At 38.5% G+C, this 26,069-nt stretch overlaps 1 protein-coding gene across 23 annotated transcripts in view; it reads right to left on the bottom strand.

Annotated features, from left to right (window-relative positions):
• FOXJ3 (forkhead box J3) overlaps nucleotides 1–26,069 on the bottom strand; it is a 228,997-nt gene that overhangs the window by 67,280 nt on the left and 135,648 nt on the right. For 21 of the 23 annotated variants that reach the window (XM_081492333.1, XM_081492325.1, XM_081492320.1 and 18 more), the window contains one exon: nucleotides 16,905–16,979. The exons of the other annotated variants lie outside the window; for them this stretch is intronic. In XM_081492333.1, coding sequence (XP_081348459.1) covers nucleotides 16,905–16,979 — 75 coding nt within the window. The remainder of the gene's footprint in view (nucleotides 1–16,904; nucleotides 16,980–26,069) is intronic. 23 annotated transcript variants of the gene reach the window in all.

The following is a 26,069-nucleotide window of genomic DNA, read 5'->3' as shown; positions in this document are numbered from 1 at the left end:
ACATACAATGGAGAAAAGATAGTCTCTTCAGTAAGTGGTGCTGGGAAAACTGGACACCTATGTGTAAAAGAATGAAATTAGAACATTTCCTAACATCATACACAAAGATAAACTCAAAATGGATTAAAGATCTAAATGCAAAACCAGAAACTAGAATACTCTTAGAGGAAAACATAGGTAGAACCTTCTTTGACATAAATTACAGCAACATCCTTTATGACTCACCTCCTAGAGTAATGGAAATAAAAAGAAAAATAAACAAATGGGACCTAATTAAACAAAATCTTTTGCACAGGAAAGGAAATCATAAACAAGATGAAAAGACAACCCTCAGAATGGGAGAAAATAATTGCAAATGAACCAACTGACAAAGGATTAATCTCCAAAAAATGAAAGGAGCTCATGTAGCTCAATATCAGAAAAACAAACAACCTAATCAAAAAATGGGCAGAAGACTAAACATGCATTTCTCCAAAGAAGACATACAGATGGCTAATAAATACATGAAAAAATGCTCAACATTGCTTATTATTGGAGAACTGCAAACCAAAATTTCAATGAGGTATCACCTCACACTGGTTAGAATGGCCATAATAAAAAAAAACCTGCAACCAATAAATGCTAGAGAGGATGTGGAGAAAAAGGAACCCTCTTGTACCACTGGTGGGAATGCAAACTGATATGGCCACTTGGAGAACGGTATGGAGATTTCTTAAAAAACTAGGAACAGAACTACCATATGACCCAATAATCCCACTACTGGGCATAAACACTGAGAAAACAACCATTCTAAAAGACATATGTACCCTAATGTTCATTGCAGCACTTTACAATAGCCAGAACATGGAAGCAAACTAGATGCTCATCAATAGATGAATGGATAAAGAGGTTGTGGTACATATATACAATGGATTACTACTAAGCCATTAAATGGGACAAATCTGAGTCAGTTCCAGTGATGTGGATGAACCTAGAGCCTGTTATACAGAGGCAATAAGTCAGAAAGAGAAAAACAAATATCATATATTAATGCATATATATGGAATCTAAAAAACAAAAAGTGGTACTGATGAACCTATATGTAGGGCAACAATAGATATGCAGACACAGAAAACAGACTTGTAGACACAGCAGGGGAAAGAGAGGGTGGGACGAATTGAGAGAGTAGCATGAAAACATACACACTGCCATATATAAAACAGATAGCCAGTGGGAGTTTGCTGTATGATGCAGGGGGCTCAATCTGGCGCTCTGTGACAACCTAGATGGGTGGGATGGGGTAGAAGATGGGAGGGAGGTTCAAGAGGAAGGGGTCATATGTATACCCATGGCTGACTCATGTTGATGTAGGACAGAAACCAACACAATGCTAGAAAGCAATTATACTCTAATTAAAAAAAAAAAAGCAAGAGAATTAATGTACAATTAGAAAAGTTTCCTTGAGAAGACTAGAAGAGCTACTTCTTAGTTAACTAGGAAAAGACAAACATCACTCTGTGATAAACATTTATTAACCATCTACTATGTATCAAATATTATGTTAGCTGATATGGGCCTATGAAAATGAAAAACACACAAGGCTTGTCAACAAAAAACTCACAACTGGGTGAAACAGATCAAAACACAGATAGCTACATCATTCAGGAACTGTAATAGTGCTATGTTCAAAGAACTATGGTAATAAGAAAAAAAGAGGTTAAAATAGGAAGGGAGGAAAAAAAGAAGGGACAGAGGAAGGGAAGGAAGAAGGGAAAAGCTGAAACAGAAAAAGGAAGGTTACCTCTTTTCAGATAATGCTGACATCTGAGCTGGGCATTAAAGAATGAGGAAAATAGAAAGACCGCTTAGATACAATGAAGACTATGGGCAAATATGACTACATCATAAATCCAAGAAAAATGGTGCAGTATGGCATGAGCATAAAGATCAGGGACATGAAGCTGAGAGCTAGAATTGAAAATGTAGTATTAAGAGGTAGATATGCATGTTTATTTCTACACCACACCTTAAAGCAACAATGTAACAGATGAAGCAAAGGTAAGCAGAGATTAGAGGAAGGAGATCAATTGGAGGTGACACAGTAATCCAGATGATTTATCATTAAAATATTTTTTAAATCTCATTTACTCTAATCATTGCATTGGCCAAAAAGTTCATTCGGGTTTCCCTTAAGATGTTACAGAAAAGCCCAAATGAAGTTTTTGGCCAACTCAATACCTACTTTCATAGAAAAACCCAGAATCTCAAAACATCAAAGATGATGTAAGGAATCAGAAAAAGAATGAATTAGATTCAGGGGGTTCCTAAACACTGTATAGATCAAGACAGTAATATACACCTTCTCAATATAAAAATTTACAGTGGAACAAAAGCTCGTAGTCATGTTTCATGTCTACAAACTGGCTGGCGACAACTCAGAAGCCCTAATACTCCAGCATCAAAGCAAACGGTTAAACTCATTTCATTTCATCAATTTTCTCTTAACATACACGAAAAAGGACCAAATGAAAATTCAAGAATCAGAAAGTCCAATAATTAAAATGATCACCAGATATGACAGAATAAAGTCAGCGAGCCAGAGATCTTGAAGATAGATCAGTAAAAATGATCCAATATAAGGAACAAAAAGGAAAAGAACAAAGGAAAATGAATAAAGAAACCCACAATGATCTACAAAACAATGTCAGTCTATCATATTTTAACTGGATACTAAAAGCAAAGGAGAGAAATTGGGACCATGCTTTTTCTTATAGAAACAATGACCAAAAATATCACAAATGTGAATGAAAACCCCTTCTTATTGACCTAGATTAGCAAATCCCAAGCAGAATAAAGAAAACCACACTAAGGCACATCAGTCAGACTATTTAAATCTAAAGATAAAAATTCTTAAAAGCTACCACGGAGGAGGTGAAGTTGGGGTAGGGCCTGTTACAAACCAGAGACATAAATATATAAATGACAGCTGACTCTTCTCCAGAAACAATGGAGGCCAAGGATAATGGAATGTCTTCAAAGTTCTGGAAAGTGGGGAAAACCACCCCCAAAAAAACTCGATTCCACACTCCAAAAAAGTATGAGAATGAAATAAACACTTTTCTAGTAAACAAAAGTCTACAAAATGTGTTGCCTATGGTCCTACACAACAAGACATGCTAACAGATGTTGTTAGGCTACAGAGGAAAAAATACCAGATTGAAAACTGGATTTATAGAAAAGAACATCAGAAAAGATAATAACTAGGAAAGTATCTTCAACATAATTTCCTCAAAACACAAGTAGCATTACAGAAAATAAAACACATCTTAAGGTGGGATTTATGATGCAAACTGACATACAAGATGTGACAACAGCACAAAGAAAGGAATGGGTAGAAAAATGCAATTTTAATGATGTAAGGTTATTACATAAACTTGTGAAATGGATAGGAAGAGGTAAGTAGTAAGTGATATGAAGTATGAGGTGTAAAGTAAAAAGTGGTATATTACCTCCAAACAGATTTTGATAAGTTAATAGTACATACTGTTAAGCTCTTGAATGACTACTAAAAAATTAAAAAACAGAGCATATAGCTAAGAAGTCACTAAAACAAAATACAATATTATATTTGATTAACCAGAAAGATTGCAAAAATGAAGCAACACAGAAACAAAAGAAATACAAAGAGCAACTAAACCAGTAATGTATTAAATACAGAGTGCATATATGCTAAGTTGCTACAGTTGTGTCCCACTCTTTGTAACACCATGGACTGCAGTCTGCCAGGCTCCTCTGTCCATGGGATTCTGCCATTGCCTACTCCAGGGAAAGACAGACTAAGCACTCCAATTAGAAGGCAGAGATCGTTAGACTGAATTTAAGAAGCAAAAGTCAGTGTCTATATGCTGTTTATAAGACACACACTTTTAAATACAAAGACATTTATAGACTAAAGCAACATATATACTAGAAAAATAAATACCATGAAGGTGCATAAGAAAGCTGTAGTAGTTATATTAATATCAAAGTTTCAAGACAGAGTATTTGAAGAAATTAAGAATATTTCATAAAGATAAACAAAAAATTCAACAGGAAGATTAAACATTTCATACATAAATATTATTTTGAAATGGATCATATACCTAAATGTTAAAACTAAACATATAAAACCGACAGAAGAAAACAGAAGAGAAAATATTTATGACCTTGGTTGATTTTCTGGACAGGACACACAAGTTGTTAATCATTAAACTAAAAATAAATTAGACTTTATCAATCTAAAACTTCTGCTCTTTTTTAAGACATTATTATGAAAACAAAAAGGCAAACCACAGTTTGAAAAAATGTTTACATAATATAAATCCAAGAAAAGACATATCTAGAATATATGTAAACCTCTTTGAACTCTAATAATGACAACCATATTTTAAAAGAAACCATGCAAAAAGTTTTAAAAGAACTTTCAGAAGAGAAGATACACAAATGACAAGTAAGTACATAAAAAGATACTCAAAATCAATGGTCATCAGGAAAATTAAAACCATAATGAGACACTATTATCATGTCTTCTAAAATGACTAGAACTAAAAAGATAGGGGGAAACTCTACTCAATACTTGGTAATGACCTACACGGAAAAATAATCTTAAAAAGAGTGGCTATATGTATATGTATAACTGATTCACTTTGCTGTACAACAGAACCTAACACACCACTGTAAATCAACTCTTTGCCAATAAAAATTAATTTTGAAAAAAGATAGGTGATACCAACTGTTGGTCAGGATATGGAGCAACTGGAACTCACATGCCTTGCTACTAGGAATGTAAAATACGCAACCACTTTGAAAGAAGATTTGGCAGTTTCTTATCAAGTTATTATTCCACCTGCCCTCTGACACAACAATTTTTCCATTATTCAAGAGAAACAAAAGCATATGTCCACAGAAAACTTGTATAAAACCTTGCTCAAAGTAATTCCAAACTAAAAACAACCCAGATGTCCACTAACAGATAAAGAGACAAAAAAAACTGTGGTATATTCATTCAATGAAATACTACTTAACAATAACAAACAAGTCAACTGACATATGCAATAGCATCCCAGACATTAAGCTGAATAAAGGAAGCCAGACATAAACAAAGAATATGTTTGTTTTCCAAATGATTTCCATTTATGTGATGTTTCATCATGTGAGATTTGTGTGAACTAATCTGTTATGGAAAAATCTACTATGGACTTAAAGATTACTATCTAAAAGTGAGACTCAATTACAAATTTGTTTTAAAGATTAAGATAATGTATGTTAAACTAGTTCTCTAGTCTGTAAAGCAATATACAAATGTAGACATTATATTAATTTGTTTCAACAATCCTAATACATCAAGTTAACGTTCTCTTTCCTGGCAGAGAAGACTGCAAGGTCTTAAGTCTACAAAATCCCAAAGAAAGATCACAAACTAGAATTGTCCAGCTCTGAACACATCCTCCAAAACGGAATCACTTGCCAAATTCAAGATATCTTAAAGAACAATTCTAGAGGGGGGGTGTGTGGCACCCAATTGAAAACTAGCTAGCATTCTTCAATAGAAATGATCCAACCAATCATAAATACAATAGGAAAATTAAGAAAATCAAAGTATAGAAAATTCATCAAAATAAAGATGTGTCAAAAATGAACAATGGACTTAAATGCCTTTATTTTCATCATTACAAAATATTTACCACTTCAAATAACGTATATGTTACTTATTCCAAAAATTTCTGACTGAAATTTTATGTCAACAAAGTTCCCTGCTCTATTACGCACAGATATGACCATTCTTTAAGACCCCTCAGATTAAAATAGACTAATAACAATGCCATTATCTGATTAAATATAAATAAATACAAGAAGTTAATATTAATCTCATATTCCTGGGTAAAGCAGTCTCTATCATAAATAATAGCTATCCCAAATGGCCAATCTGTAACTTTTGTGTTTTACTATATTATCATGTAGATATTGCTCACTGGTAAACTGAATCATCACAGACTGTTTTCTGCTCTTGCTTTGCTCTCAATGCACACAATTTCAAGAGGCTCAGACATAGTACTGAATCATTTTTGTCCCTTTCTTTGCCTCACACCATGTGTCTCAGTGTTTTTTCCCATCCCAGTTTAAATTTAGCAATCCAATTTCAAAGGTTTTTCTGTTGTTTTTTTTCCTTTTTAAACCCTCCATCCTCCCGGGATGCTGCTCCTGCATAGCTGCCCACAACACTATGGCACAGCGTCTACACACTACCGTGCAGACAGATACATGAACAACCTGCCCAATGTCAGTCTTACTGTATATCTATTTACCAAACACAATTAAGAAAAAAGCCCTTTCATTCTCAGAAGTTTTTAATTTGGGCAAGAAGTTAAATAATCACTCCATTCAGACAATAAAAATAGGCTATCAACAGTCAAACAGGGTAGGCACTCAAAGGCAGAAAGCTTGGCTGGCTAACTGGCTGAATAAATGTACGGACAAAAATTATTCCAATGCCAGCTCAGGTCTCTGGAACATTCTAATTGAACAAATACAGTCTTCTACTGCTCTTACACTCATTATCAAATTAATCTAAGTGCTGTTCAGAAAAGATTATTAAGGAATTAACTTTTAACAGATTAAAAATAATATGTAATTAGCATACTGATTGTAGTATAGCAAATGGTTTCTCTAAGTGTTAAGGATATTTAAAAACAGTACATTCTATTAAGTTATTAATAGTTGGCTATATCTTGTTTTTAAATCATCAGTGCCTTAACCCAATCCTTTTAGAAATTAAGTTGTAGGTAAGTAAGGTTTTACTGTATCACAATTGATTTCTGAGAGACAGCTCACATATTTACATATATACACATATATAAGTCATATAATGTTTACTGAAACCCACAGAGACTGAGACAGAACTGTCTGTGTCTCCTGTGGAGGTACGGGTCAGCAATGGACTGCCACAGGGACAGGGGTTCTGGGTGTGGCTGACTTGGGTATGGCATAAGCCCTCTTGGAGGAGGTCGCCAATAACCCCACCATAGGGCTGCCAGAACTTGTACAAGACTGGGAAATAGACTCTTGGAGGGCATAAACAGAACCTTGGGTGCACCAGGACCCAGGAGAAAGGAGCAGTGACCCCACAAGAGACTAACCCAGACTTCCCTCTGAGTGTCCAGGAGTCTCCAGCGGAGGCGTGGGTTGGTGGTGGCCTACTGAAGGGTTGGGAGCAGTGAGTATAGCAGGACATGCACTGGGTCTTTTGAAGGAGGTCACCATTACCTTCATTACCTCCAGCATAGTTCAGCCTCAGGCAAATAGCAGGGAGAATTGTACAAAAAATACACAGAAGAATTGTACAAAAAAATTCTTCACGACCCAGACAATCACGATGGTGTGATCACTCACCTAGAGCCAGACATCCTGGAATGTGAAGTCAAGTGGGCCTTAGGAAGCATCACTACGAACAAAGCTAGTGGAGGTGATGGAATTCCAGTTGAGCTGTTTCAAATCCTGATAGATGACGCTGTGAAAGTGCTGTACTCAATATGCCAGCAAATATGGAAAACTCAGCAGTGGCCACAGGACTGGAAAAGGTCAGTTTTCATTCCAATCCCAAGGAAAGGCAATGCCAAAGAATGCTCAAACTACTGCACAATTGCACTCATCTCACACGCTAGTAAAGTAATGCTTAAAATTCTCCAAGCCAGGCTTCAGCAATACGTGAACCATGAAATTCCAGATGTTCAAGCTGGTTTTAGAAAAGGCAGAGGAACCAGAGATCAAATTGCCAACATCCGACGGATCATCGAAAAATCAAGAGAGTTCCAGAAAAACATCTATTTCTGCTTTATTGACTATGCCAAAGCCTTTGACTGTGTGGATCCCAATAAACTGTGGAAAATCCTGAAAGAGATGAGAGTACCGGACCACCTGACCTGCCTCTTGAGAAACCTGTATGCAGGTGAGGAAGTAACAGTTAGAACTGGAAATGGAACAGACTGGTTCCAAATAGGAAAAGGAGTACATCAAGGCTGCATATTGTCACTCTGTTTATTTAACTTGTATTCAGAGTACATCAAGAGAAATGCTGGGCTGGATGAAGAACAAGCTGGAATCAAGACTGCCAGGAGAAACATCAGTAACCTCAGATATGCAGATGACACCACCCTTATGGCAGAAAGTGAAGAAGACCTAAGAGCCTCTTGATGAAAGTGAAAGAGGAGAGTGAAAAATTTGGCTTAAAGCTCAACATTCAGAAAACTAAGATCATGGCATCCGGTCCAATCACTTCATGGCAGATAGATGGGGAAACAGTGGAGACAGTGGCTGACTTTGTTTTTCTGGGCTCCAAAATCACTGCAGATGGTGATTGCAGCCATGAATTAAAAGACGCTTACTCCTTGGAAGGAAAGTTATGACCAGCCTAGACACCACGTTAAAAAGCAGAGACATTACTTTGCCAACAAAGGTCCATCTAGTCAAGGCTATGGTTTTTCCAGTAGTCATGTATGGACGTGAGAGTTGGACTATAAAGAAAGCTGAGCGCTGAAGAATTGATGCTTTTGATCTGTGGTGTTGGAGAAGAATCTTGAGAGTCCCTTGGGCTGCAAGGAGATCCAACCAGTCCATCCTAAAGGAAATCAGTCCTGAATATTCATTGGAAGGACTGATGCTAAAGCTGAAACTCCAATACTTTGGCCACCTGATGGGAAGAGCTGACTCATTTGAAAAGACCCTGATGCTGGGAAAGATTGAAGGCGGGAGGAGAAGGGGATGACAGAGGATGAGATATTTGGATAGCATCACTGACTCAATGGACATGAGTTTGAGTAAACTCCGGGAGTTGGTGATGGACTGGGAGGCCTGGCGTGCTGCAGTCCATGGGGTCACAAAGAGTCGGACATGACTGAGCAACTGAACGACTCACATAGAATAGTATGACTATTACATATATGTTACTAGTTCAGGTGAAATTTAACATTGTCTTGTATCTTAGTATTTATCAAGTTAACTATTGAATCTAAGTCAAAAAGAAAACTTGACAGTCAAATGAACTTATGACTGGCAACAACCCAGATGTTCTTCAAATGGTGATTGAACTGTGGCAAATCCATAAGACCGGCTATATGAAACAAAATGGAACTGCTGATACTCCAAACAACGAAGATTGATCTCGAATGCATTATGCTAAGTGAAAGAAGCTAGACTCAAAAGGCCTCCTACTGAGTCCCACTTATTTGAATTTCTGGAAAAAGCAAAATTATAAGAACAGAAAATAGATCAGTGGTTGGTTGCCAGGGCTTGGGGTGGGGGACAAGGTTGTGCTGACTACCAAGGGGCAATTAAAAAATTAATCTGAGGGCAAAAAATTATTTTTTTAAAAAGTAGATATGGAAAGGAGACCACCACCAGCAAAATGTTATATCCCACTCCTAAGAAGAGAACAGAGAATAATGTATGTGCAAATAAAAGGCAGTTCTTAACTAAACTGCTTTGACTAATAGTGTCTTGTCAGTGTTGTATACCAGCACTTCTTTCTGTTTCTGCAGTGGTATCTCTCTGAATCAGATCCTCACCTCCTATCTATCCCAATCTTTCAAACCCTCTCTGAATGCCCCTCTTTCTCAATGCTTACTCTGGGCTTTCTAACCTTGGTTTGTCTAAGGGACTGTCTCACATTCATAATCCACTTTACTCTTAATATGCACCCTTGGCACCAACGCATTTTCTTCACTGCTGACTTCATGTTAGTACTTACATTAATTCCCTTAATTCCTCATTCTCTCTCAACTGTGTTTTGATGGGTCCCTCAGCTAAACCTGATCAAGTCCTCTTCTCAGTCTTCAACTGGTGTTCTTACCTATCATGAGTTAAAACTACTACAAAGGTTAGTAATTTCTTCTCTCCTTGAGGTGCTTTAAAAGTGGCAAACTCTAAAGCCTCCCTTGGGAACCCTGTTTTTTTTTTTCACTCCAATAAACATAATGTTCACGATTCACGTATTGCTGAAGCCTGGCTTGGAGAATTTTGAGCATTACTTTACTAGCATGTGAGATGAGTGCAATTGTGCAGTAGTTTGAGCATTCTTTGGCATTGCCTTTCTTTGGGATTGGAACGAAAATTGACCTTTTCCAGTCCTGTGGCCACTGCTGAGTTTTCCAAATTTGCTGGCATATCAAGTGCAGCACTTTCACAGCATCACCTTTGAGGATTTGAAATAGCTCAACTGGAATTCCATCACCTCCACTAGCTTTGTTCGTAGTGATGCTTTCTAAGGCCCACTTGACTGCACATTCCAGGATGTCTGGCTCTAGGTGAGTGATCACACCATCGTGATTATCTGGGTTGTGAAGATCTTTTTTGTACAGTTCTTCTGTGTATTCTTGCCACCTCTTCTTAATATCTTCTGCTTCTGTTAGGTCCATACCATTTCTGTCCTTTATCAAGCCTATCTTTGCATGAAATGTTCCTTCGGTATCTCTTATCTTCTTGAAGAGATCTCTAGTCTTTCCCAATCTGTTGTTTTCCTCTATCTGTTTGCACTGATCGCTGAGTAAGGCTTTCTTATCTCTCCTTGCTATTCTCTGGAACTCTGCATTCAGATGGGAATATCTTCCCTTTTCTCCTTTGCTTTTCACTTCTCTTCTCTTCCCAGCTATCTGTAAGGCCTCCTCAGACAGCCATTTTGCTTTTTGCATTTCTTTTCCATGGGGATTTTCTTGATCCCTGTCTCCTGTACAATGTCACGAACCTCTGTCCAGACCATCTGACCTGTCTCTTGAGAAACCTGTATGCAGGTCAGGAAGCAACAGTTAGAACTGGACATGGAACAACAGACTGGTTCCAAATAGGAAAAGGAGTACATCAAGGCTGTATATTGTCACCCTGCTTATTTAACTTATATGCAGAGTACATCATGAGAAACGCTGGGCAGGAAGAAACACAAGCTGGAATCAAGATTGCCGGGAGAAATATCAATAACCTCAGATATGTGGATGACACTACCCTTATGGCAGAAAGTGATGAAGAACTAAAGAGCTTCTTGATGAAGGTGAAAGAGGAGAGTGAAAAAGTTGGCTTAAGGCTCAACGTTCAGAAAACTAAGATCATGGCATCTGGTCCCATCACTTCATGGCAAATAGATGGGGAAACAGTGGAAACAGTGTCAGACTTTATTTTTGGGGGCTCCAGAATCACTGCTGATGGTGACTGCAGCCATGAAATTAAAAGATGCTTACTCCTCGGAAGGGAGGTTATGGCCAACCTAGATAGCATATTTAAAAGCAGAGACATTACTTTGCCAACAAAAGTCCGCCTAGTCAAGGCTATGGTTTTTCCAGTGGTCATGTATGGACGTGAGAGTTGGACGATGAAGAAAGCTGAGTGCCGAAGAATTGATGCTTTTGAACTGTGGTGTTGGAGAAGACTCTTGAGAGTCCCTTGGACTGCAAGGAGATCCAATCAATCCATCCTAAAGGAGATCAATCCTGGGTGTTCATTGGAAGGTCTGATGTTGAAGCTGAAACTCCAATCCTTTGGCCACCTCATGCGAAGGGTTGCCTCATTGGAAAAGACCCTAATGCTGGGTAGGATTGGGGGCGGGAGGAGAAGGGGACGACAGAGGATGATATGGTTGGATGGCATCACTGACTCGATGGACATGGGTTTGGGTAGACTCCGGGAGTTGGTGATGGACAGAGAGGTCTGGCGTGCTGCGATTCATGGGGTCGCAGAGAGTCGGACACGACTGAGCGACTGAACTGAACTGAAACATAATGTCCTTATTTTTGTCCAACAAAACTTTTGCCGATCTTTAAATTCCACTTCGTGTTTGCTTTTATTCAAAGACACAGATAACAGGTCAACTTCTTCCTCACAAAAATCTATTTGAAGGCTAGTATTAAAATTATACTATCTTCCTTCTTCAAGGTACATACCTATAATTCCCGCAACACTGTTTATCACTTAATGCTGTTATCTTATGTTCTCTCAAACCTTTCCAGTTTTTCTACAGCGTTTTACAAATGAAATTACCCAAACAGGATACCAATAAATAAAAGACAATTTACAAATACATACAATGCAGTACTAACATGGCCAAAAAAAAGAATACACTTTGAAGAAAAGCAATCTGTCAACTATGTTATGGTCTCCTATACTATGACAGAGGATAGGAGTAGAAAATAATCACCACCTCAGAACTTTTAAAAAAATTAACCCTCTAGTAGTAAGTTTGCTGCTTCTGTACAAACCAGGAGATCCCCAATCTCCACAGCCATTGAGCATTTTAGAACAACTGAGCGACTTCCCTTTCACTTTTCACTTTCATGCATTGGAGAAGGAAATGGCAACCCACTCCAGTGTTCTTGCCTGGAGAATCCCAGGGACGGGGGAGCCTGGTGGGCTGCCATCTATGGGGTCGCACAGAGTCGGACACGACTGAAGTGACTTGGCAGCACCAGCAGCAGCAGCGATCCAGGTACAAAAAAGCAACCAAAAAACAAAGAACTCTTCTTACAATGAATTCATTGCAGTTATCTCTCCCATGCCAGGCAGGTGGACTTCATGGGGTCTTAAACTTAATTATCATCTCATTTCTCCTAGAGCCCACTCCTGCTATTAACTAAACAATTGCTGAAACTACCTTTTATAATCTTTTATCTCCTTTAAAGTATCATTTTCCTGAGTTAGAGAAGAAAGAAGGTTGAGAAAAGATTAAGCTGGAAAGCAAAAAAAAGAGAACTCTATTTTTTAAAAACAAAATTTAGCTGATAGAATGTCTTTTCATAATGTGAGCAAAAATACATTTCTAAAATAAAGAAGTAGTGTGAACTGCAGAATAAGAAGACTTTTGGCAAAAAATTAGATTAAAACAGACTAAAATAGAAACCTAATGGTAAGTGAGGAGATAAAAGACAGGAATTAAAAAAAAAAAAAAAAGTGAGAGAGACAGATTACAGGATGCAGAAACAGGGCTGTCATCAGGGGAAAGAAAACAGAAATCCGTCCCAAAAAAGGCAGCAGAGTTATGGATGCAAAATACAATTTCATTTTGGTCTGTATTTCTTTTTAAAGAGAGCAATAAAGTAGCTGTTTGCATTTAGTTTCAGGGAACTAAGAAAAATGGATTTCAGACCATTAGTGTATATTGGGAGAGTATCAAATATTAAGGGCTTTTATGACAAAAATTACTAGAAAATAAAGACTGAGTCAGTAATAAACAGTCATATAAAAGCACCTGTAATTCAACAAGAACTTTCCAAGTTTAAGTTGGCCACTACACCTCTCTGGTGATAAACTGAAGAGAGTTATATACCACAGAATTACGGGAAAGAAGAAGCTGTATGAGCTACTTCTAACTCGACCTCTCAGACCCATCTGGATCATGGCAGCAGCTTGCAAATCCTAAGGGGTTAAAAAACACCCGTTACCCAAGACCAAAAACTACTCCCACCCCACCTTGGCTCAATGGTTTTCTCCCACTGTGGTGAGGGTGGTTTTGGAAAAGCTCCTCAAATGCCAGGAAACACTGTAATACAAAAAGAAAAAAACAATTCATAAGTACCAAAACTTAACTAACATTTTGGCTTCCCTGTCAAGGAAGATTTGGCTTCCCTGTCAAGGAAGACTGACTGGTAGAATGGAAAAAGCAGCAGTAATAGGAACCAAGAAACGAAGTGTGTTCTCCTTGTTGGGTATTCATTCTAAGATGTTCGCTGTGCTCCAGGAATTTGGTGGGGTGGGCACCAAACAGTGCTGAGGGCTGTGAAACTAGGTGAATATGTGCCAGAAGCTGCTGATGGCCATCTCTGCCTCAAATTTGGCTAAAAATGAGGCCATGAGAGAAGCTAGTAGAACTAATGGATATAAAGAGACATCCCCAGTGATACAACTGAAGAATCTGGCTCCCATTCCAGTCCCTCCTGCAGATACATTCTCCCTTAAGTTAGTCTGTAATAGGTTCCTGTGACTTGCAAGTAAGTCTAGCCAATACACCTGGGTTCTAATTCCACTCTGAACTTGGGCGAGTCATTCTTCATTTATGGACCTTAGTTCCTCGTCTATAAAATAGGCTAAATCTAAGGTTTTCAAAACTGTTTTAAGCAACAGAACTTAGTTAAAAAAAATCTTATTTTTATATTAAAAACTAAAATGATTTTATTCATATAAATGTACTTTACAAGATGAAATTTACAACATTTACTTCTGACCAAAATCAATTAAGAACAACTGGTATTTAAATCTCACCTTGAGCCTGAAAATAAAAATGACTATTAGTATAAATATACTATCAAATGTATGATATTTATCATATCAAATGTATATTTTACTACAATGACCAAAATCAAAAAGAACAATGATGTATTTGTGTGTGTTAGTGCTCAGTCGTGTCCGACTCTTTGCAACCCCGTGGACTGTGGCTCACCAGGTTCCTCTGTCCATGGGATTCTCCAGGCAAGAAAACTGGAGTGGGTTGCCATTTCCTTCTCCAAATGATGTATTTGATAAAAACAAAACTTTAAAAAGACTACTGCTGAAAGTTAAAAGCTTTTATTAACCTACCAGGATTCAATTTATTTCTGTACTGTTTTGGTTGCATAATAGTAAGGCAATCCTGATTCAAAAAGAACAGTTGCAAAGAATAACATGGTATTACTTAATCACCTGCCATACCCCCATGATATTATTTAATTAAGAGTAGAGAAAAGTTTTTAAGTTCTGCACAAGAGAAAAGCTGAGCAAGATTTTATTAAATAAATCTCCAACTTGTTAAAATTTAGTACATAATATAGTTAAGCATTCATGGGTGTTGGTTTTTTATTTTTCAATAATTTAAATCTCATTTAAAAATGAAATCTGAATTAAATGTTTACTGATTGCAATTACTAGCTTCATAGAACTCTAATAACACAGACAACCTCGAAACTCTATTAAGACTTTTAGTCAGATCCATATACCCTCACTACTCATCAGAAATTATAATGAAGCAAATATGAAAAGTTATAATTCCTCTTCTTTTATAATAAGCCAACTTTAAAGCTAAGAAAAATTTTACCAATTCTTATTCACAACCTTAGCGAGTTATGAACACAAACAGTAAATTGTGTCAAACAAGACTATTACAATAATTTATTCAATCTTATTGAGAACCAACTTGATGGGACAAATCATAGAAGATGCCATAAAACATGCATTATTTAAGAGTGCCTGCTTTACAGTTGAGATGAATAACTCTCCACGTCCTAACATCAAGAAGTCAACAGTCTAGCAGAGGATACAATACAGTTAACAACACAGGTTTGAACTGAACGGGTCCACTTTATACACACATTTTTTCAATATTAAATACAATACTACATAATTGTGGTTGGTTGAATCTGGGAGATGCGGAACTGTGGATTCACAGAAACCATGTATACCAAGGGCTGACTATAAATTATACTTGGCAAAGGGTCAACGCCTCTAACCCATGCATCGTTCAGGGTTCAGCTTTACATTCATTCATTCATTAGGAGTGTCTCCTCAGCGCCATCAACCACTGTGCAAGCAACTGGGGCTAAAAAAGTGACCTATAAACTATCCCCATCCTCTTCACATTTACACTTTAACCTAAAGGCAGTAAATAAACCAATGAAGATTTTTAAACAGAGACCATATGACCATTTTTGAAAGATGGCTGGCTACTATATACTAGAGATAGTAAGTCCTAGGATAGAGAAACCAGTTAGAAGCTACTATAGTGATGACAAAGTAACAGGAACTCAAAAGATGGAACAAACTCAACTGAAGTATGTGAAAACAAAAAAACTTCACGGTAATGTTGCAGCTCAATCTTAAAAGACAAGGAGTATGAAGACAAGTAGAGGGAGTTTGTGCAACAGGAGAAAACTATATGAAAGGTATGTCTGGAAAACTTCATGTAGTTCCTCACAATGGATCTTGAATAAGGTGAAATCATAGCTAGAAATGAAGATTAAGGAAAAGATAGTAAAGGATGTAGAAACACCTCCAGGACACTGGAGAGTGCTTTTAAAAACAGGGCGGTAACATGATCAGGCTTACATTTTAGAAAAATTCTTCCATGGACAGTAGCCTGAAGAAGGTGACAAGGAGTCTAACCAACCAAAAAAGAACACATGCTTGCCAACAGACAGACTATCTCAAAAGTCCTAATCTATCCATTTATCATGACAACAAAAAATGGTCCAAGCAAGTACTCTGAGCTTTAGAAACCAAACAACTAGTACCAAGTTCAGGCCACAATTTGGTTGATACAGTTTGAAACTCAAAAAAAGGAAGTTTCTGCAGATAAAATACTAAAAATGCAACAGTGGCAGAAGATAAATGGAATGAAGAGGAAAAAAAGGCAACTAAGAAAGCAAGGATATAACAGAGAAAAAAAACTTTACTTCAGGGTAAAAATTACTTCCTCTAGTCAATTACATACAGATTCACTTCTTTCCCCCTTGCCCCAGATTCACTTCTTATATGCAACAATAAACTGCGGTTTCCAACAAGAAATTCAAAAGTCATGTTTAATTTAAAACATAACACTTAAAACAATAACCAAACAAAACTAGATTAGAAACAGCAACCTGGAACAGAAGACCAGCTCTACAGTAGCTAGCTAGCTTCATACTGCTTAAAAAGAAATCTCTTCCTGCCTGCTGTTTCCTTGAAGCATACAAACTAAAACAGGGTAGGGCGAGGTGAGGTAGAATAGGGAGCATGGGGTAAAGGACTTGCTATTTCACAAAGGTTTCTTATCAATGAACTAGACAAGGTCCTGAAGCTTTCATCCCAATTCTTTTTCTTTATCTAACAGGTATAACTCAGATTCAAACATGCCAACAGATACAATGAGGAATCCAATTCTTTTATCTTAAGAAAATGAATCCTACCTTTCCAGGGTCATCCTTGGATCGAGGCACTTTAAGGAAACATTTGTTCAGTGACAGATTATGTCGGATGGAATTCTGAAATTAAAAAAGAAAAGCTATAGGGTCACTGGAATCCAAAAACCAAAACCCTCCTTTAAAAACAGAATCAGCAACCTAAATATCTCTATATGCTGACATATCATTACAAATGGAATAAGCTTTTTAAATGAGCTTCAAATTTAAATCTTTCTGATTTTCAAATTATGAATGCTGCACAGGGAAATAGTTATTGGAAAAGACAGCACCAGTGAATCTTACAAAACTCCAAATAAGGGAGTATATATCCCTTTTTAAATGTTTAGTAAGATCTTTTAATGATGCAGGAAGATGTATATGATTAATGTTAAATACCAAATAAAAATGTATTTATTAGCTAATTTATTTATTCTTAGAAACAAGCCAGAATGCAAAGTGCTAGGAGTTATTCTACACGGAATTATAACTGAAGATTATTTTCCTCCTTTCACTTTTCTATCATGTTCAAATGATCTACAAGGCACATATGTTGTCACTTTTTTAATGAGTTTAAAAAGTTGTAAATAAAAAAATTCCACTGCTCCATTACAAGAGCACATAAAAGCCAACTAGGTTCTCACTACAATTTGTAAGAAAGAAAACCACATGGGAAGACATGGGCTACAGTAGTCACCAGGAACATGCAGGTTCCTCAATTCAGCAGGAGAGAAAAACCAACCTGGATAGAAGGAAAATGCACTCAGAGACCTGAAGAATCTGTGAAACAGGTAATCTTTCATGAATAAGCAGGTATTTTTAAAGAAAATACCTACAGGCCATTTTTTCTTAATGAAATGCTCCAAAATCTCCAGGAGACAGTGAAGAACAGGGAAGCCCAGCATACTGCAGTCCATGAGGTTGCACAGAGTCGGACATGACTGAGGGACTGAAGAGTAACAGCAACAACAATGGGACAAGTGTCAGAAACTACTCCAGGGCCAGGATTCTACTCCAAACACCACACTGAGGTGGAGGTTGACTATAGCTGGGAAAGGGGTACAAAACTCCCAATCAAATGTAACTGGATAAACAAGGATAACTGATCTGGCTGAGGGGGCAAAAAACACTGAAGAAGAGCCCCCATACACAGGTCCAAGGGCCTGAGTAAAACTAAGTCTGTATCAAGACCAAAAAAACACAACAACACAAAACCACTAGACCCTAGCACAAGCCTGGCAGGAATAATAAGTAATAATCTACTGATAGAGAAGGGGCAGAAGCAGGGAGACCCCCATCTGTAGCAAGGTGGGCAGAGACAACTAAAACCTAAAGAGAAAGCAGGAAAACTGAGAAAACTCTACAGTACCCAAGCCTGTCTCCAAGCACAAGGTAAGGTAACAGGAGTCTACTGCAGGAGAAATGTAAAGTCTGCGGTATACTAAAGGTAAAGGTACCAACAATGCAACTCAAATCCAGCTCAACTACTGGTAAGAGTAACTCAACTCAGACACAGATGAGGGAAAAAAGATGATTGTCCATTTACAGTTATAAATACTATTTACCTCTATCTCAATCATTCTTCTACACATGTAGCTAAAACTGTCAAAAGTTGCAAGAGACATGGAAAAGAAGGAAAAAAAACCCCACTGTCAAAAGATAATCAACAAAAACCCAACTGAGAAATGACAGAGATGTCAGAAATATCAGACAAGAACTTTTAGAAAACTATATGTTCAAGCAACAAGTAGAAAAAGTGCACAACTGCATCAAAAGATGGGGAATTTCAACATGGTGTAAACTATAAGAAAGGGTCAAATGTAACGTGATTATGTTTCAAAAAACCATGATCAAAGATAAAAAATTCCCTAGATGGTTCATCAGTAGATGGGACACAATTAGGGAAAGGCTCAGATATCTTGAGGACAGATCAGTAGACATTATCCAGTCTAACACACATGCATGCAGGCATGCACAGATGCACAAATACAAAAAAATCCATCCAAGAACTGTGGAACAATATACGTAATTAGAGTCTCAGAAGAAGAAATGAAAAGGAATGGGGAGAGAAAAATTTGAAGAAATAACAGTCAAGAATCTTCCAAAAATAATGCAGGACACATCAAATCACAGATGCAAGAATCTCAGAGAACATTGAGCAGAAGGAATTAAAAATCCACACACCTATATTCATTATAGCCCAAATGCTGAAAATCAAAATGAAGTGAACATCTTGAAGGAAGAGAAAAAAAAAAAAAAAGATTATGTACAAAGAAATAAACATCAGAATTACAGCAGATGTCTCAAAAAACTGTGCAAGTTAGATGACAACAAAGTGACATCTTTAGAATAACAGAAGAAAAAGTCAATTCTATATGCAGTGAAAATATCTCTCAAAAATGAAGGCAAAATAAAGACTTTGCAACACACAAAAGCTGAAAAAATTCACTTTTTGTACCACCAGTTGGCTGGCAATGTTAGATGGAAGTTCTTCAGGCAGAAGTATGATACCAAATGGAAACTTGAAACTACAAAAAGAAATGAAGAGTTCCAGAAACTGTGAACATGAAGGCAAATTTTAAAAAATCACTTTTTCTTATTTGTAATGCCTTTAAAAGATGACTGTCTAAAGCAAATATAACAGCTTATTATGAGGTTTATAACATGTAAAAGAAAAACATGATAACAACAACATAAAGGCTGGCTCAGGGGAATCAGAAGTACAGCTGACCCTTGAACAATATGGGTTTGAATTATACTGGTCCACTAAACATATTTTTTTCCAATAAATACATACTATAGTGGGCTTCCCTGGTGGCTCAGCAGTAAAAAATCCACCTACAATGCAGGAAACATGGGTTTGATCCCTGGGTTGGAAAGATCCCCTGAAGAAGAAAATGGCAATCCACTTCAGTATTCTTGCCTGAGAAATCCAAGGACAGAGGAGCCTGGCGAGCCACAATCCATGGAGTTGCAAGAGTTAGACATGACTTGGTGACTAAACCACCACCACAATACACTACAGTACTACACAATCCAAGGATCAACTGTGTAAGGTTTATAAAGTTCTCACTCCATACATAAAATAGTGTAATGAAGGTAGAGTGTGATAAGTTAAAGATATGGGTGGTCAATTCTAGAATAATTACTTCCTGAAACAAAATTTAAAACTAATAAAATAATAGTGAAGATAAAATGAAATCACAAAAAGTACTCAGTCCAAATCCAAAAGAAGACAAAGGAAAGAAACTAATCAGAAAAACTACCCATCTAAAAACTTCAAAATGGAAAAAAAAAAATCAAGATGTTCAGAAGAAGAAATCAAAATGGTCATGTTTTCTAAATGGCTAAAGTGGAAGAAAACATCTCTACTTGGGTCTTCCTCCTCTATAAAAAGCTTAAAAGCTGGAAATCGTCAAGATTCTGCCACTGTTCTTTTTCCATTTCTATATTTGCTGTCTAGGCAATCTCATCCATAGCCATGGCTTCAATAACCATCTGTTACACTTAAATCTATCTAACCAGATCTCCAGACCTTTCTCCTAAATTAACATAAATTTTCAACAATCTACTAGACATCACCAGAAACTCCAACCCAACATGTTTAAAACTAAACTCAATCTTTATCTCCAATGTGGTCTTCTTTCAGTTTCCTCTTCTCTATTTATTTATATAACTGCTGCAATCAGACACCTGTAAAGCCTCCTTAACTCCTTCCTCCTCCTTACCATCTAAAACAAATCTGTCACCAATCTTGTAAGTCTGCCTTCAATTTACCTTCTTTATTCCATCTTTTCTGTTACCATCTCAGTCTAGGACACCAGTCTCACCAAAAACTAGTACAATGGCCTCGTTCCTCTCTTTACCCTTCTCCAACATTCTCTACTCAGCAGGCAGTTACCTCCTCACAAGGCAAATCTGACTTGACTGCTTCAATTAAAATCTTCCAGTAAATTCCCACTGCACTTAGGATAAAATCTAAAATCCCAGCACCTCCACAAGAGTCTTCCTGCCCTCACCCTACCCTGCTATCCAGAAATCTACAGTATCCAGACTCCACCCCCTCACCCCACCCTGCTGTCCAGAAATCCACAGTACCCATACTCCACCCCCTCACCCTACCCTGCTATCCAGAAATCCACAGTACCCATACCCCACCCCCTCACCCTACCCTGCTGTCCGTAAATCCACAGTACCCATACCCCACCCCCTCACCCTACCCTGCTATCCGTAAATCCACAGTACCCATACCCCACCCCCTCACCCTACCCTGCTGTCCAGAAATCCACAGTACCCATACTCCACCCCCTCACCCTACCCTGCTATCCAGAAATCCACAGTACCCATACCCCACCCCCTCACCCTACCCTGCTATCCAGAAATCCACAGTACCCAGACTCCACACCCTCACCCTACCCTGCTATCCATAAACCTACAGTACCCATACTCCACCCCCTCACCCTACCCTGCTGTCCATAAATCCACAGTACCCATACCCCACCCTCTCACCCTACGCTGCTATCCAGAAATCCACAGTATCCGTGCTCCACCCTCTCACCCTATCCTGCTATCCATGAACCCACAGTACCCATACCCCACCCCCTCACCCTACCCTGCTATCTAGAAACCCACAGTACCCATACCCCACCCCCTCACCCTACCCTGCTATCCATAAATCCACAGTACCCATACCCCACCCCCTCACCCTACCCTGCTGTCCATGAACCCACAGTACCCACACCCCACCCTCTTCCTCTCAGGTGTTCTCACCAACCTGCAGGCTTTCCATTTACTGCAGAAGTTACGGGCTCCAGCCTTCCTTGATTCCCTTCAACCAAGTCTACTCAATCTCCAATTCATTCTTAGTTTAAAATGTTGGTTCCTTAAGGAATCTTTTCTGACTTTGATAGATTATTAGCTCAAGCAAAATGCAGATTTCACATTATGTAATGATTTGTTTAATGTTCTTCCTCCTCTATATTGTATTCTCTATCAAAAAAGCAGTCTCCATAAGGGTAAGGATCTTTTCTACCAATTCAGAAAATGGAATATAATGCTTTTCATATGGGAATCATGAATCTTCTGGAAAAAATACCAAGAGCATATTCAGAAAATAAAAACACCCAGAGAGCTATGAGAGCCATGACATATATTTACAGCACACAATAGACAAAAGAGATTACTTCAGACCTCACAACTTGGAGACACGCTACATCTAACAACCCTAAGAAAAAAAGCTGAAAGAGTACAGGTAGACATAATTACAATGGCCAAGGTAAAGGTGGAGAAAAATGGCCCAGGTTAAATAACTGATAGATTTTCCAGTAATCATGTATAGATGTGAGAGTTAGACTACAGAAACCTGAGCGCTTAAGAATTGATGCTTTTGAACTGGGGTGTTGGAGAAGACCTTTAGAGTCCCTTGGATAGCAAGGAGATCAAACCAGTCAATCCTAAAGGAAATCAAACCGGAATATTCATTGGAAGGACTGATGCTGAAGCTGAAGCTCCAATACTTTGGCCACCTGATGTGAAGAGCCGACTCAATGGAAAAGACCCCGATGCTCAGAAAGACTGAAGGTAGAAGGAGAAGGGGATGACAGAAGATGAGATGGTTGGATGGCATCATCCTCCAGGAGTTGGTGACAGACAGGGAAGCCTGGCATGCTGCAGTCCATGGGGTTGCAAAGAGTCAAGACACAACTGAGCGACTGAACTGAACTGAAATAACTGTTAAAGGCAAACTGCTTGGGCTTGAAAACCACATCTTCAAAAGTAGTTTCTCCTAAGTACAGTCTACTTACCCTAGAATCAGTTGAGATGAATTTTAATGCAGATTACGAGGCTCTAAGATGACTAATTCAAAATCTCTGGAGTTGTGACCCAGGAATGTGAATTTTAAAAGCACTCTCACTGATTTTTATTTTCAACTTGCGTTTAATCTGGCATCTTTAATTCAATAAATGACCATGTTCCCACATATATTTCTCTTCTTCCACTGTGAGAGCTGGGACTCCCAAAATACGAATATCTATAGTCATTTGTTCTAGCCTACGAAGCACACTGATTACCGAGGAAGGCTTTCTTATCTCTCCTTGCTCTTCTTTGGAACTTTGCATTCATATGGGTATATCTTTCCTTTTCTCCTTTGCCTTTAGCTTCTCTTTTCTCAGCTATTTGTAAGACGTCCTCAGACAACCATTTTGCCTTTTTGCATTTCTTTTTCGTGGGGATGGTCTTGATCACTGCCTCCTGTACAATGTCATGAACTTCTGTCCATAGTTCTTCAGGTACTCTGTCTATCAGATCTAATCCCTTGAATCTGTTTGTCACTTCCACTGTGTAATCGTAAGGGATTTGATTTACGTTATACCTGAATGGTCTAGTGGTTTTCTATACTTTCTTCAATTTAAGTCTGAATTTTCCAATAAGGAGTTCATGATGTGAGCCACAGTCAGCTTCCAATCTTGTTTTCGTTGACTGTATAGAGCTTCTCCATTTTCGGCTGCAAAGATTACAATCAATCTGATTTTGGTATTGACCATCTAGTGATGTCCATAAGTAGAGTCTTCTCTTGTGTTGTTGCAAGAGGGTGTTTGCTATGACCAGTGCATTCTCTTGGCAGAACTCTATTAGCCTTTGCCCTGCTTCACTTTGTACTCCAAGGCCAAACTTGCCTGTTACTCCAGGTGTTTCTTGACTTCCTACTTTCTCATTCCAGTCCCCTATGACGAGGAGAACATCTTTTTTTAGTGTTAGTTCTAGAAGGTCCTGTAGGCCTTCAGAACCGTTCAACTTCAGCTTCTTTGACATTAGTGGTTGGTGCATAGACTTGGAATACTGTGATATTGAATGGTTTGCCTTGGAAATGATCAGAGATCATTCTGTAATTTTGAGATGGCATTCAAGCATTGCATTTCAGACTCTTTTGTTGACTATGATGGCTACTCCATTTCTTCTAAGGGATTCTTGCCCACAGTAGTAGATACAATGGTCACCTGAATTAAATTCGCCCATTCCTGTCCATTTTAGTTCACTGATTCCTAAAATGTCAATGTTCACATCTTGTCATCTCCTGTTTGACCACTTCCAATTGACTGGTTCCAAGCTGGAAAAGGAGTATGTATATTGTCATCCTGTCACAAAGGAGTAAGGTGCCTATTGTCACCCTGCTTATCTGACTTGTATGCAGAGTACATCATGTGAAACGCCAGGCTGGATGAAGCACAAGCTGGAATCAAGACTGCAGGGAGAAATATCAATAACCTCAGTTAGGCAGATGACACCACCCTTATGGCAGAAAGCAAAGAGTAACTAAAGAGCCTCTTGATGAAAGTGAAAGAGGAGAGTGAAAAAGCTGGCTTAAAAGTCAGCATTCAAAAAACTAAGACCACGTCATCCGGTTCCATCATTTTATGGCAAACAGATGGGGAAACAATGGCAACAATGACAGACTTCATTTTCCTGGGCTCCAAAATCACTGCAGATGGTGATTGCAGCCATGAAATTAAAAGACACTTGTTCCTTGGAAGAAACGCTATGACCAACCTAGACAGCATATTAAAAAGCAGAGACATTACTTTGCCAACAAAGGTCCATCTAGTCAAAGCTATGGTTTTTCCAGTAGTCATGTATGGATATGAGAGTTGGACTGTAAATAAAGCCGGGCGCCGAAGAATTGATGCTTTTGAACCGTGGTTCAAAAGGAGACTTGGAGGAGACTCTCGAGAGTCCCTTGGACTGCAAGGAGATCAAACCACTCAATCCTAAAGGACACTGACCCTTAATATTCATTGGAAGGACTGATACTGAAGCAGAAGCTCCAACATTTTGGCCACTTGATGCAAAGAGCTGACTCATCAGAAAAGACCCTGATGCTGGAAAAGACTGAGGGCAGGAGAAGGAGGTGACAGATGAGATGGTTGGACAGCATCATCAACTCAACAGACATGAGTCTGAGCAAACTCCAGGAGATAGGGAAGGACAGGGAAGCCTGGCGTGCTGCAGTCCATGGGATTGCAGAGTTGAACACAACTAAGCAATTGAACAACAACAACAAAAACCAAACACAATAATCAAGGTCAAGGATCAAGAAGAGATTGAGAGGGCAACAGTCAGGAAGGCCAGGGGTCTCCAAAGGAGGAAATAGGCTGCAAGTGTCAGACATTTTATCTCTCTCTTAAGCAGCAGGAGGAAACAAACTGTCGATATTTTTTCCCTTCTCTATACAAATTTAAAAGAGGTTTCTCTGAAAATACTGTGTTGCCATGACACCTGGTTTCACCTGAAGTTAACTATTCTCAAACTTTGAGTTAACAAATGCATTTTTCTTATGGAAATGTTTGTCTTAAGCTATGTTAATATACTGTGCATTTACCCCAAACCCTGTCTTCAAGTCGGTTCAGCCTAATGGCTCAGAACCTACTTGACAAACCAGTATGTTATACTCAGACATTGTTCCCCCAATCTATGTAAATGAAACTATTTGCATGATCTGCGTTTCTGCAAGATTCAAGTCAATCGTTTTATGACCCGGGATGTCTGGTGCCCAGATTATCCCAAAATACATCTTATGGATGAGGGGCTTGGTGCCATTCTGAGTTTAAGACATTCCTTTCTTTCATTAACAAACTGCTAGTGACTATTTAACATCCAGCTGAAGACTAGCAGGGGGGTACTCTTTCTGCCCTCTTCTGGTGCCTATGTCAGAAGCTTTCTCTATCTCCTTTACACTTTAATAAAACTTTATCACACAAAAGCTCTGAGCGATCCAGCCTCATCTCTGGCCCCAGATTGAAGTCTTCTCCTCCAGAGGCCAAGAATCCCAGCTGTCTTTCCGTGGTCCAGCAACAACCTTTCAAGATGACCACAGAAGTCTAGGAACAAAGGATTTTAAGAAAATAACCCAAGATTTCAGTCTAGAGAGAATCCAGCAGACCAACTGAACAACTGCGTGTGTGTGTTGTGTGTTTAGTCCCTCAGTCGTGTCTGACTCTTTGCAACCCCATGGACTGTAGCCTGCCAGCCTCCTCTCTCCATGGGGATCTTCAGGCAAGAATACTGGAGTGCATTGCCATGCTCTCCTCTAGGGGATCTTCCCAACCCAGGGATCAAACCCAGGTCTCCCGAACTGCAGGCAGATTCTTTAGGGTCTGAGCCACCAGGGAAACCCAA

The sequence above is a fragment of the Giraffa tippelskirchi genome, chromosome 5 (assembly GCF_054371585.1).
Source record: "Giraffa tippelskirchi isolate mGirTip1 chromosome 5, T2T-mGirTip1v1.2.pri, whole genome shotgun sequence".
Classification (NCBI taxonomy): domain Eukaryota; kingdom Metazoa; phylum Chordata; class Mammalia; order Artiodactyla; family Giraffidae; genus Giraffa; species Giraffa tippelskirchi.
Note: the sequence above shows the minus strand (reverse complement) of the source record. Positions and strands in the feature narration are given on the sequence as shown.